The sequence below is a fragment of the Corylus avellana genome, chromosome ca5, assembly GCF_901000735.1.
Source record: "Corylus avellana chromosome ca5, CavTom2PMs-1.0".
NCBI lineage: Eukaryota > Viridiplantae > Streptophyta > Magnoliopsida > Fagales > Betulaceae > Corylus > Corylus avellana.
In genome coordinates, this window is record NC_081545.1 from 35,703,927 (window position 1) to 35,717,377 (window position 13,451).

Below are 13,451 nucleotides of genomic sequence, written 5' to 3' on the forward strand. Positions count from 1 at the left end.
GTGAAAAAATGTTTAATGAAAAATAAGATATATTACATTGAGGGGCATTCCGAGAATCGAACTCGGGACCTCTCGCACCCAAAGCGAGAATCATACCACTAGACCAAATGCCCTCTTGCGATATTGATTCGGATAGATTATATATGATAACTATACATCAATTTTCTGTCTCCTAACCTTACTTAAATCAGCTTCCAAAAAAAGTCAAAATTTATTTATTTATTTATTTTTAAAAAGGCTCAAATACATTATTTTAAAATGGGATATTTATCTCGATTATGCCATGAGTGATTTATGTTCACACATCTGAAAGAAAGCATCTCAACTATGTATATATATATATATAAAAGCCAGTACGGCTTATATGTGTGGTGCATAGGGTGTAAAAAATTATTGGAGAACCGGAATCGGAAGTGGGAAACTGGAAAACCGGGGACCCCGGTTCCGGTCCCAATTTTGGGCACCCGGTAAAAACCAAGAAACCGGAACCGGGTGCATTTATATATAATAATATTTTTTTAAAATATTTTATACATATATTAAATTAATATACAAAATAGCCAATGCCTCTATAACAGTGTTTTTTTTTTTATGGGGCCAAATTATTATTTTGCCCTTTGGTATTAAGCTCACCTAGTTTAATTAGTAAGGAAATAATGAATTTGATTTAAGGTTATTTTGTCTATTAATACAAAAAGGTAAAGAAATAATGAATTTGAATTAGTTTGACTGGATTTTTTGGTATTTCACCTCACTTACTTTTTGTATGATGGTGTAGATTTACAGTTAAGCCTTATTCTTTCTTTGTCATAGTTAAATTAAGAGGGTTATTTGTGTCTTCTCATCATTTCTATTTTCCTTTTCTTTTTTTTTTTCTTTTTTTCTTTTTTTGCTTCCTCTTCATCCTCCGAGAGCCTCCTCTCTCTCCTCATTTTTTCCTTTTCCATTTTCTTCTCTTCTCCCTCTTCTTTTCATTTTCTGAAATGAAACCTTATGATTTTTTCATGAGGTTTAATTTCAGAAAACAATTTTTTCATGTGGTTTCAAAAAAATAATAATAATAATTAAAAAAAAAAACGGTTACCGAACTGGGTAAAACTGTAATGGGTTGGTAACTGGGACCCGGTTCCCAATTCCGGTCTCGGTTTTGGCCAAAAACTAAGAAGTCGGACCAGATTGACACCCCTAGCGGTGCATTTGCTCTTAAATATTTTAATGCATACTTCCCACAATTGTAAGATCAAACCCATCAAGTTGAATAATATTGAGCATGAAATGGAGCTAGCGACCCCTCAAGGCCCACACAACAGACGCGTTGAAACCATAAAAAATCCACCAAATCAATAGTATTTTATGTTTAGGTCGTCTGTTAATGTTTTTATTTTAAAAATAAAAAACAAAATACATAAAGCAAAATTTTTAACAAGTGGAGCCTACAACATTTATACAAGACCCTTTCAAATTAACATACCAATCACATGACATTTATCATATCAGCCACATATGTCATGCCAACCCTAAATTCAACACAACCATTACCATAGCACTCTCTTCCATTTTGAGATATTGTCACTTCGATCATCAACATTGTACTACCACATCGCATGGGTCTTCGTCGCCAAAGATCCTCGATCTAGTAGAGGGCGGGTCTCTATGACCTATTGATGAGGAAGAAAAGATTGAATGGTTGGCATTGTCAATGTGGATGCGAAGGAAGTGATAGATGCAGTGATGTAGTTAGCATCATCAATGTGGGTGCCATATAGATTGTCACGTTAGTTTAATAGCTATATAGGTAAATAACAAGTGAACCACCATCTCAATTTATAAGGAGTATGTAATAAAAACTATACTATCATAGCAACACTCATACTTAAAACCATATTAAGCGTGAACAAGGGTACTCGTATAGCAGTATGAGGAGTTTGTAGTGTACCATTCCTCAAATTTTAGGTATGAAAAAAGGTTCTCATATCAATAAGAACAAAAAACATAATTATTCTTTTTTCCATATTGTATGCTATTTTTTGCTCAATAATTAGTTATTAATTAAAGAGACCATTAGTAAAAGAGTGCATATTCTGTGTGTGGTCATGGTATAAAGGGGTGAGTTTGTGCCACTAATCAGAAAGTGACACAAGCAAACTACACCAAACACAAGTTTAGAAAAAAAAAAAAAAAAAACTTGTTTACACTTGATTATATCAGCTATAAGAAGAAAAAATACTTAAAAAACTAATTTTAAAAAAAATTAGAAGTTGGGGTGGGGGTGGCCGCACTATGGGGTGGCTCACGCGGCCACCCCAAGGCCATATGGGGTGGCCGCGTGCCACCCTAGAAGTGGTCAGGGTGGCTCAACGGCCACCCTTAGCAACCCCTATGGGCCGGTGCTCCTCCCACTTGGAGTGGCTGCCGCTCTTCTATTATTATTATTATTTTTTTTAACTGAAAGAAGATGAACTAATATGATATTTTGTTCTCATTTTAATTTTTTGTTCTAAGCTAAGTTGTAGCTTCTGAGTGGTGGGACAAAACAAAGGTTTTGTGACATGACAACTCTTATTAAAAAGGAAAATGCTTTGTGTTCTTTTAGTGTTATCTTAATTGTGATGTGACATTTAAAATTATAAATAAATTTCAATAATGATAATCTCAAATTCAACAGTAATTTTAAAAGTTACATCACAGTTGGAAGAACACAAGAAGAACACCTAGTATTTTCCTATTAAAAAATTATACATGAAAATTTCTTAAAAAAAAAATCCAAAAGATTAACGGCAATGGCTATCTCGTAATTTACGTGACACTTGGGTGCGAGTACAAAAGCTCCGAGTTTTACTCAAGTGAAGCTCATTTTCGAAGCGAGAACCCGCCGAGTCACACACAGAGAGCGCAAAAACCAAAACACACAAAATGGCGGGAAACGAAGAGTCGAACCAAATTTCATCTTCACCTCCATCGCCATCGCCATCTACTTCTTCTTCTTCGAAAGCGAAGATGGAGGAACAACAATCAGAACCAAAAGAGACGTGCTGGAGAAAGCAAGTGGACCAGAACATAAAGCGGCTTCACTCGCTGCTCTTCGGCGCCGAGCTCGCGCTAGAGCGGCGCGACCCCTCGGCGGCTCGGATCCTCGGCCTTCGCCTCATCGGCTTCCTCGACTCCCAATCTCGATCCGACGTCGACGAGGCCTTCATTTACCCTATCCGCCGCGAAGCAGCCGCGAAGGTCGACGTGGCTCACCGTTCCCTCGCTCCAGAGTCGGATCGGTAACCGATATTTTTGTCCTCCATCATTAGCTTGATTAATCGAATGTGATCGACCTCGTTAAGCTTATGAATATTTGAAATTTTGCGATTAACACTTGCTTTACTTCAATACCTTTTGTTCGTTTTCTTATCTGGTGTTTAAGGTTATAATTGGACTCACTGAGCTTATCAAGTGTGAATTTGCTTGGAAATTTTTTGTGATTTGAGCTTGAATTTACGCTGAAGCTAACCTTGTCGTTCTTTTTTTTTTTTTTTTTTTTTTAAAAAATTTAATTTTGGTTAATTGGATAAATGTACGCTAGAAACCTAGAAATTACGCCTAGGACTGAATGCAAGGCGAGTTGTACTTGGACCTTGTGTAACCAAGAAATTACGTTAGTATAGAAGCCGTGCCTGGTTAATGAGCCGATTCTGAATAGGCGATACAATATGGTATCGAAATTTCGAGGATGAATGGTTTTGATGTCTTGTCGAATACTCTTCTTCTTCCTTGTCGTAGTTGTGATTATTTTGTCTGTTGTCTTTGTTCAGCCGAGCATTTGAGCAAGCAAAGAAAGCTCCGGGTCGCATCTTTGGAATGGGAGGAGAGATTGACGTTGAGAAGATTAAGCAGTCGAAGTACTTTCGATCTCTTCTTCAGCAGTCTAATGGAAAAACAGTGAATGATTTGGTATTATTATTTTACTGGCAGATTTGAGCTGTTTGTATGCTGATTGTAGACTAAATCATTTAATAGAGTAACCTATTTGGTTTTAAATTTTTTGCCTTCTGTTTGTCATTCAGGCAGGTCAAATGGAGAGACGGGACAGGTTGAGTAGCAAGGCTTCAAAATTCATAACACAAGCAAAGTCGACATCCAACATCACAAGGGCCAGTAATGGCTTATACAAGAGTTTTTTGAGCTCCAAAAGTAACAACTCTGATGATTGCATTGTTGTGGAAAAGCCTCATGCAAAAGGTCATGGTGCCTTATCTTCTCCAAAATTTGAAGAGGAAGAAAGAGCTTACGGAAATAGTGTAGGGGCAAAACGTGCACACTTGGAAATTTGTAGCCCCAGGATAGATAATGCAAGGTCACCATCTAGCAATGAAGAAGCTAACCCTGATGCTTCTGGCATTGGGTTTGTTACTGCTCGAGCAAAATTGGTATGCATTTTACTGCCAGTCAACACAGTCACTGATATGTCTATTGTTGTTAAATCAAGCCTCCAAAAAGGAGGATCCTTGTTTGAATATGCATACAAGCAAAAAAAATTTACACGTGTTTCTCCCGGTTTATATACATATTGTGCATGCATGATGTTACTGGTAAATGCAGTAGGGTTGAGTTCATATTCTGAAGTACAAACAGCTCTATAGTTTATGCACTCTCCATGTACAGGGAAGTTTATTTAAAGAGAAAGTAGTGAACTTCAGGTTTGAGTTATGAGTAGTTTCTTGAAAGTTTTGCTTTGGAAATATCTTTTACTTGCTAATCTTTGTATAAAAATGATCTTATTGGAACTTACATATTTTTCTCTATCGTTTTCCTTGCATTTTTCTCATATGTGGAAATGCTGATCATATTGTCTCTTTGTCACAGGAAATGGATGCACGGCAAAGACGCGGGTTGGCAGGGTCACCAAGTGCTTCTGTCTCCCCACAAAGTGAAAACAATTTTTCCAGTAGAGGGCATGGTGTGAAATCATATGGTTTTTCGCGCCGTGGAGTCCGTGGTAATTTTGTACCCCCTATCAAATCCAATGGGGGCAATGTTGGGAATGTGACTTCACGAATTGCTGGAAAGTGTGATGATGCATTAGATGACTCAACAAAGAGATGGTGAGTGGTATAACCATGATATGATAAATGCAGTCTAAAGCTTATCCTTGTATATTCCCAACATCTTCTTATGCTTTAGGTTCTATAATAAGTTCTAAGTAACTGGTCTCCAAAAGGTGTTTGAACCATCTCTCTGCTTTTTCACTAGAATAAGTTACAACAAGCCAGTGACTACATGTGCCAAGACAGTTGCCCTTATATGGTGGTTTTAGGATCAAGCCCCACCATTTTCTTTCTGATTAATCCATATCTAGTGTTGGCGTTCTGATATTTTAATCTGCACCTAAAAGGGTTTTAGCAAGGATATTGGAAGTTGATGCTTTCCAAGTGTTGTAAGTTGTTTGGTGCAGGGTATCCTGAATTTAATTTCTTAGGAGTTACCTCTTCCCCCCCTCCCGGTTTTGGTTTAGAGTAATTATATACATTGATTTGCTAATGTGTTTTATGATTTGTCTTTAGTTTGGAGATGCTATGTGGCCCTGATGGTGAGCTTCCTGAAAAATTAAGAAATTTGGAGCCCCGTCTTATTGAACATATTAGTAATGAGATTATGGACAGGGATCCTAATGTTCGTTGGGATGATATTGGTAAATTTAGATGTTTCGAACTTCATTTGATGTTTCAATTTGAAGGCAATTTAATTTGCTCTCCGTGACTGGTTCATATTTACTCTCATTTCCTGTCAATATTGTAGCTGGTTTGGAGCATGCTAAAAAATGTGTGACTGAAATGGTCATATGGCCTCTATTACGTCCTGACATTTTTAAAGGTTGTCGTTCTCCTGGAAGAGGTCTTCTTCTTTTTGGTCCACCTGTAAGTGCTGAATCCAATTAAACAGGTACATTTTGTAAATGTAAATGGCTTATAATCTATATGAGTGACTGTCATGTTTTAGGGAACAGGAAAAACAATGATTGGGAAAGCCATAGCTGGAGAGGCAAAAGCAACCTTTTTCTACATATCTGCCAGTTCATTAACAAGCAAGTGGGTATGTGTTATTTTTGTTAGCTTAGGCATGGTCATGGTTCAGTGAACAAATTTCTCTGATTTTGTTCTGGGAATATGTCATGATAGACAGAACTTGAGATACATTACTATAATTATAATTAGATTCTTATAGTAATCTTGATTTTCCTTATTTCTGAATTATTTACATAATCAATGTTGAAATCATGTTATTTACAGTTATATTGTCCTTTGTAGAGGATACTTTTTGGATATCTAACATTTTGACTGGTGGCTGTAGATCGGTGAGGGTGAAAAGCTAGTAAGAGCCCTTTTTGGAGTTGCCTGTTGTCGTCAGCCGGCTGTGATTTTTGTTGATGAAATCGATTCACTTCTTTCTCAGGTAAGGTATGTTCTTGCCCTTTAGACAGTCATAGAAGTTCAGTCATGTAGGTGAATAACTTTGGTTTAGTTGCTTTTGGTTAATCTTGGACCTTGGAAGGTGCTCCCAATACATGAAGGTTCATCACATGCAATTTATCAGTATACACTTCGAGGACTGTACTTATGGTTATCTGAATGAGTAGTACAAGTTTGTGATTACCTCAATCACTATTCCTTGCTTGTAATTACATTTTGGTGATAAATTTTTTGTGATTGCAGCGTAAGTCAGAAGGTGAACACGAATCAAGTAGACGGCTTAAAACACAGTTCCTGATAGAAATGGAAGGCTTTGACAGTGGCAGTGAGCAGATTCTGCTAATAGGTAACTTGTTGAACACCTGAATTCAATTATCTCATTTTTAATGCTGTTTCTAAATTAAGTGAAGGTTTCTTAAAATCCGTAGTTTACATTTGAGAAACTTAGTTTATTTCTGCATACTTAACTTTAATTCAATGTTTCATTTTGTTTTGTTTTGCCGAGTAATTCAAATGTTTTATTAGCTTGCTAATATTTTCCTTTTCCAATGGTTAGTACTGAACTAATCAAACTATATGAGCTATACAGCCGGCCCCATGATACCATGTTTTGGGGCTTAATTGTACCATTTTCAGTTTGGTGGGGCTTAAGGTGAAAAATAAAAAGGAAAAAAGGGAATAATCAGAAAGTTAGGACATTCAAAAAAAAAGAAAGGACTTCATTCAAACATGATTGGGTGCCATGTGTCAAATGCCACATCAGCATAATATATTTTTTTTTTTGGGACTAACTAGTCTCAATTCTCTATTACACAATATTTTTATGGCAATTGTATTATCAATTTTACTAATGGTTACTTTTTCCAGGAGCAACAAATCGACCACAAGAACTTGATGAAGCAGCACGGCGGCGACTTACCAAGAGACTTTATATCCCTTTACCTTCATCAGGTGCAATTTATAATTCTCAGCTCTTTTACTGTTGATGAAAGCTATGGTTTTGTGGCTAAGCAGCTGTTAATTGTCAATGAAGAAGCAAGAGCCTGGATTATACGTAATCTCCTAGAGAAGGACGGACTATTCAAGCTCTCAAATGAGGAAATTGATACCATTTGCAATATGACTGAAGGTATCTACTCTACTACATACTATACAGGCTAAATTCATTTGGTTGTCGAAGTAGTTTCCAATCTGATTGTGTGAGGTTTCCTTGCTTGACAATTTTCTTTTACAGGATATTCAGGGTCAGACATGAAAAACCTAGTGAAGGATGCTTCTATGGGTCCACTTAGAGAAGCTCTAACACAAGGCATGGAAATTACAAAGCTAAAAAAGGAGGATATGCGGCCAGTAATCCTTCAGGTAAGAAAAAGAACCATGCATAACCCATAAAAACGTTTGGTATATTTCTTCTGCTGAGTTGTTTGAGATTGTTTTGCCCATTTCATATAGGACTTCGAGAATGCATTGCAAGAGGTAAGGCCCTCAGTTTCCTTGAATGAACTTGGTACATATGAAAAATGGAACAAGCAATTTGGAAGCTTAACACTCTAGCGTGAGTTTGATTAATGCAATGGGGAAAGAAACTTACAGCTTGTAAGCAGGCAGTTGGTGGTACGTAATCAATATCCATTGACCTGTATCTTGAGATTTGAGATCTGATCAATTCACATTGCAGTTTACTTTATCACAATAATGGTCGTAATTTTACTTGATTGCACGACCAACGAAGAGGGATATTAGTTTAATCAGATATAGTTTCTCGTTAATTAATTTATGAAAAAATCAAATTCAGCCCCTAGTTTTTTCATGCAATTTCAATTTAGCCCCTAAGTTTTTAATTTTAACAATTACTTCTTTAAGTTTTCATATGGTTTCAAATAGGTCTCTACATTAACTTAGTGCCCAATTAATTAACGGCATGCTATACTAGACCAATCAATTAATGCTAAGTGGTTCTTAGCTTGATACATCATGTGTCAATTGTAGGTGTCATGGGACACAATTACTTTAAATTATAAATTTACTATAAATAAAAAAAGTAAAATCTTTTTTTTTTTTTTACAAAAAAAAAGGTGGCTTGCCAACTTTGTTTTGATGTGACATACCGTTAATTGATTGGAAGGTAAGTTGACGAAAGAACCTATTTGAAATTAGAGAAAAACTTAAGGATCTAATTATCAAAATTGAAAATTCAAGAATTAAAATTGCATGAAAACCTAAGGACTATAGGGAACAAAACATAGGTTTGCCGCTGCTAACTACTATTATTTATATACTACTCTCCCCACCCCACTCCTTTCTTTCCCCCTAATAAAAGAACCATAACTTGTGAAGTAATCGTTTAAAACAAGACTTCAATAGTCTGACAGATCTAGAATAAATTAAACACTGCTCATGCCTTCACAAGCACATGTGCACCAATTGAATGGCTCGTAATTTTGGACTATATTGGATAATCCATGATTGATGATATACAAAGAGCACTAAATGATTGTGGTACATATTAATCTTCCTTGTATTTATAATACAAATGAGGTAGAGTTGCATGTTACAGCCCAACAAATCTTATGTCATGACCATTGACTTCTACTAATTTATTTGTTTATTTTTTGTATTGATAATTTAGTGAGTTTCTTTGGTTTACCTCATTGAGCCCCTCTCTCTTGCGCACCAAAACCTTTAACCCGCCAGCCATGTGAGCCGTCAGGAGTGGTACGAAGACCGGCGGGTCCGAACCCACTGGTCTAATTTCGAACCGCCTAAGAATGGAAGCCACAACATACCTCATTTGAACAAAAGCCATCTCCTTCCCGAGACACACCCTTGGACCGGCCTGAAAAATTGGGAATTTGTAGGAGCATACCTTCTTCAGTGCTCCTCTCTCCTTGTCCGGCTCGAGAAACCATCTGTCCGGATTGAACTCAAACCGGTCCTTGCCCCACAATGCTTCCATTCTCCCCATCCCGTAAGGGAAGTAAGTCAACCTATCTCCTGCCCTGACAGGAGTACCATCCGGCAATAAGTCGTCGGCTATAGCATGCTTGGAGTCCCAAGCTATAGGTGGGTAGAGTCTCATGGACTCATAAAGGCATGCTTTCAACAATCTCAACTCCTTCAGTGATTCGTACTCCAACTTTTCCACTCTCACAAATTCTATCTCCTTCACCAGCTCTTGCTCTATATTGGGATGACAGGAAAGCAACCAGAAGAGCCATGTCATTGCTGCTGAAGTTGTGTCCTTCCCTGCCATGATGAAGTTTATCACCATGTCTTTTATAACCTCGTTGTCATGGCGGCCGGCTGATAGTAACCGAGATAGGAGATCTGATCCACTGCAAACCTCACCTTGATCAATCTTTTTCTTTCTATTATGAATTATACCAGTGACATAGGCATGGACTTCTTCAACAGCATCCTTTAGTATTCGCTCAGATCCCACCCCAAGCCATCTTTTGATCTTCCAAACAAAGAAAAGAGGTGCAGCTCCACGCCTTGCACATACCTCTGACGCCATGTCAAAAGCTTTTGCAAGGGGAGAAATGGGTAGGGAAGGATCTAAGCAAAACTCATCAATCCCCAAGGAAACCTTGCAAATCAAATTGAATGCAAATCGCTTTAGCAACTCCTGCAAGTCAACCACTTCCTTCCTGGAAGCCAGGGCCTCCAGTACTGGCAACAGCTGCTTTCCCACCTCTTCCTCCAATGCATTCATGACAAACTCTCGAAGGGACTTGGCGCTGAACTCATGGATGGCCAACTTCCGCTGGGTGCGCCATAGCTCTCCGTCCACATTGAATATACCACAGCCAAGAAAGTCCCCAAGGATTTCAGTGAAGAGCTTTCCTTTGGGGAAGTTGTTAAAGTTGGTTTTGAGCATGTACTCTACGTTCTCTGGATTTGCTGTGACTATGGTCCGCGTTGCACCAAACCTGTGTACCTCGATTGTGTTGGTTGCTGACTCCGTCAGTAGTTCAGTATACCAATCCAATAGATGGTTGCGATTCTTGTAGAAGGAAATCAAGCATCCAATAATAGGGTACGTTGTAGGGCCATTGCCGGAAAGTTTTCTAACCCGCCGGAATTCCCGTAAAATTACGTGAAACAAGTAGAGAACAATTGGTAACAACATAACGGTTAGGGGCTTCAGTGTACAGAGAGACATGAAGACTCCCATGTTAGCATGGAAATAAATGAAAACAAGAGTGAATGAGCCTTTTTATGCTTTTGGACTGCATACTTGCTAGTGACCGTTTTGTAAGTCCAAAAGTCATTTGGTGGGATTGTGAAAATTAAATATTTATATATATATATATATTAATTCCAAATGAAAGATTCAAATTTCTCAATTTTCTATTCGTCTGTTCAAGTTTGATGTGTCTTTAATTAATAAGAATAATGATATGTGCAATTGATAGGTACTTATCTATAGCCCAATTATGGAAGGAACATGCTATTCTAGACCTAGTATATTCATATAAGTTTTTCTCTTTTTTCTTTAGGTTTTCCCACGTGAAGGGTAGGTTCTAGAAAATGCTAAAGTCTTCTATTAATAAACTTTCATATTTTCGTAATACTATTTAGTAAATTGTTATATAACTATCATACAATTTAATGATGTGATAATAAAAATCAGTTTTTAAATTAATATTTTTTTAAAAAATAAAAATAAATGGTTAATTTTATTGTTATGTTACCTCATCGACTAAATATAGTTACTCCTCTTCAAAATGATGCGTTTCTTTCACCTTTAACACTGAGTACTACTCTATTATCGTACTAAAATTAGAGGAAAAAAGAATCTACACTACACAAGTACAAGACCTAGACCTAGTAGGGGTGTCAAAAATCACCGAAAAACCTGGAAACTGGGGTCTCGGTTCCGGTTCCGGTTTGAAAAATCCAAAAATCGGATACCCCGGTTCCGGTACCGGTTTTTGGTACCCGATTTTTACCGGGAATACCGGAACCGGGTTTCCATTTTATTTAATAATATATATATTAATATTTTTTACACTTGGGTTTAGGTTTAGGGTAGTTTAAAAAATTAAATTTTTATTTTTAAGGCCCAAATAGGCAAAAACATTGATTTTTTAGGATTTTTGGACTTTTTTAGGTTTATTTTTTAATTATTTAGAGCAATCACAACAAAGTCTCTTTAATTTAGACAAAGAAACTAATAGATTTTAAAAAAAATTGGCCAACTTATGAAAAAAAAAAAAAAAAGGGCTTATTTTAGGCCCAATACCTAAAATAAGCCCCAAAACCAATTTTTTAAAAAAATCGGTTACTGGACTGGGTAAAACCGGAACCGGCTGGTAACCAGGACCCCGGTTAACCAGGGTCCCGGTTCCAGTTTCGGTTTCTCAAAATCGAGAACTGGGGTACCCCGGTTCCGGTTCCCGGTTTTGGCCAAAAATTGGAAAACTAGACTGGGTTGACACCCCTAAGACCTAGGCTTAGTTAAGAGATCAAGATCCTGACATTGTATCGGGAGAAATGATACACATATTCTTAAGTGTTCACTATTAAGCACTTACTCTTTGACATGCAGATAAGAATCATCATTAGATAAAAGACGTGATTAAAAATTATCAGTGAATTTTACATATACTTTAATTTATTATTTCATTTAATACTAATTTTAACTGACACATCAAAAAAATAAACATTTAGAAGTATGTATAATGTATCCACCTGTGCAATATCAGGATCTGAAATACAACTTGAAGCACTAGCAGCAGATATCCTATATATTATTCCCTTCCTTGTTTGGGAAAATTTTTTTAAAAAAAAACCACAAAATTGAAAAACCTACTCACATTAGATTCTCTACATTTAACTAACTATCAATGATTGCTACAATGTTTCTCAATATATAAGAAACCAAAAGTGATTCCTTATACATTTTAATATAAATATTTATCTTTCCTTTCTCATCTTTTATCTTTTTATCTTTAAAATGTAGTTTTGTACCTTAAACTTAATAAAATCAAAAGGAAGTTGATGCTCTATAAGCCAGTGAACCTCCTCCTCTACTTTATTTTCCTATCAACAAAAGTACCCTACAAATCTATTAATCTATAACTAGAACTTGACCTATCTGTCTCTAAGCAATACTGCCAATACCCACTGATTTACGGGCTGGGGTTAATAGGCAAAGTGCCCAAGGCTTGGCTGATAACTAAGCCTGTGTCATCTTGTGGAGCCTAGAAGAAATTATTGAGTATGCCCTCCAAATTTAACGCAATGTTTCAATCAAATCTGCTTCAACTCAATAAGACCGGTGTCTCGCAATGTGCACAATCTTCCAATCAATCACAATACCCCTCCACATAGCATCAATTTCTTTGTTTTTTCGTTTTTCCTGAGGCCGACCCCACGTTAAGGCCTACATTTTTGTTTTTAGTTTAGTTTAGTTTTTTTTTTTTTTTTTTTTAAGCCACGTTAAGGCCTACTCGCTAACTCAAAACGTGACCAATTTCAACGGAATATTTAAAAGGAAATGTCTAATGGTCCATTAGGACCATTTGTCTCCCATGTGTGCACCACTAAATGTGATTATAATTATTTTACTTCTGTGAGTAGATGTTTTATTAAATCACTATATATTATAAAAGTTTAAATTAATAAATAGGACTAAATTTTTTTTATATTATCTACGAATCCAATACTTTTTTAACATAAAATTAGCGAGTTAGGGTTGAAGAGTCTAGCCCGTTTAATTAAATGTGCCAAGTTAAAGTTGGTCTATATACTCGTACCTCGATACAATCCAAACCTGTCACACGACATTTAAGGTTGACAATTTTGACATAACTTGCAAACTTGACACAAAATTAGCGGGTTATGGTTGAAGAATTTGACTATTGGTGAAAAGACGGTTATAGTTAACAGTTATTGGCTAAAACCGTTAATTGCAACCTCTGAGTCGATTAGTAAAATTTACTAACCGCCTAGGCGGTTGGCGAATCTTCAATAATAGATGGTTAGCGG

General features: G+C 36.6%; 2 protein-coding genes and 1 non-coding gene across 3 annotated transcripts; 1 reads left to right on the top strand and 2 right to left on the bottom strand.

Moving 5' to 3' along the window:
* Positions 1–41: 41 nt before the first annotated feature.
* On the bottom strand, positions 42–113 carry TRNAP-UGG (transfer RNA proline (anticodon UGG)). The gene has a single exon. It is a non-coding gene; the product is annotated as a tRNA-Pro (tRNA).
* A 2,764-nt stretch (positions 114–2,877) lies between these two features.
* LOC132182638 (ATPase family AAA domain-containing protein FIGL1) lies at positions 2,878–8,165 on the top strand. The gene is made up of 13 exons (XM_059595940.1): positions 2,878–3,269; positions 3,801–3,939; positions 4,053–4,415; positions 4,852–5,090; positions 5,550–5,677; positions 5,785–5,903; positions 5,986–6,078; positions 6,337–6,438; positions 6,699–6,801; positions 7,323–7,406; positions 7,489–7,584; positions 7,690–7,817; positions 7,908–8,165. Exons 1-13 carry the CDS (start codon positions 2,914–2,916, stop codon positions 8,007–8,009), a joined length of 2,052 nt encoding a protein of 683 aa, XP_059451923.1. The 5' UTR covers positions 2,878–2,913; the 3' UTR covers positions 8,010–8,165.
* Positions 8,166–8,816: 651 nt separating this feature from the next.
* LOC132182457 (cytochrome P450 94B3) lies at positions 8,817–10,674 on the bottom strand. Its single transcript, XM_059595709.1, has one exon. The coding sequence runs from the start codon at positions 10,630–10,632 to the stop codon at positions 9,061–9,063; it is 1,572 nt and encodes a 523-aa protein (XP_059451692.1). The 5' UTR covers positions 10,633–10,674; the 3' UTR covers positions 8,817–9,060.
* Positions 10,675–13,451: the final 2,777 nt, after the last annotated feature.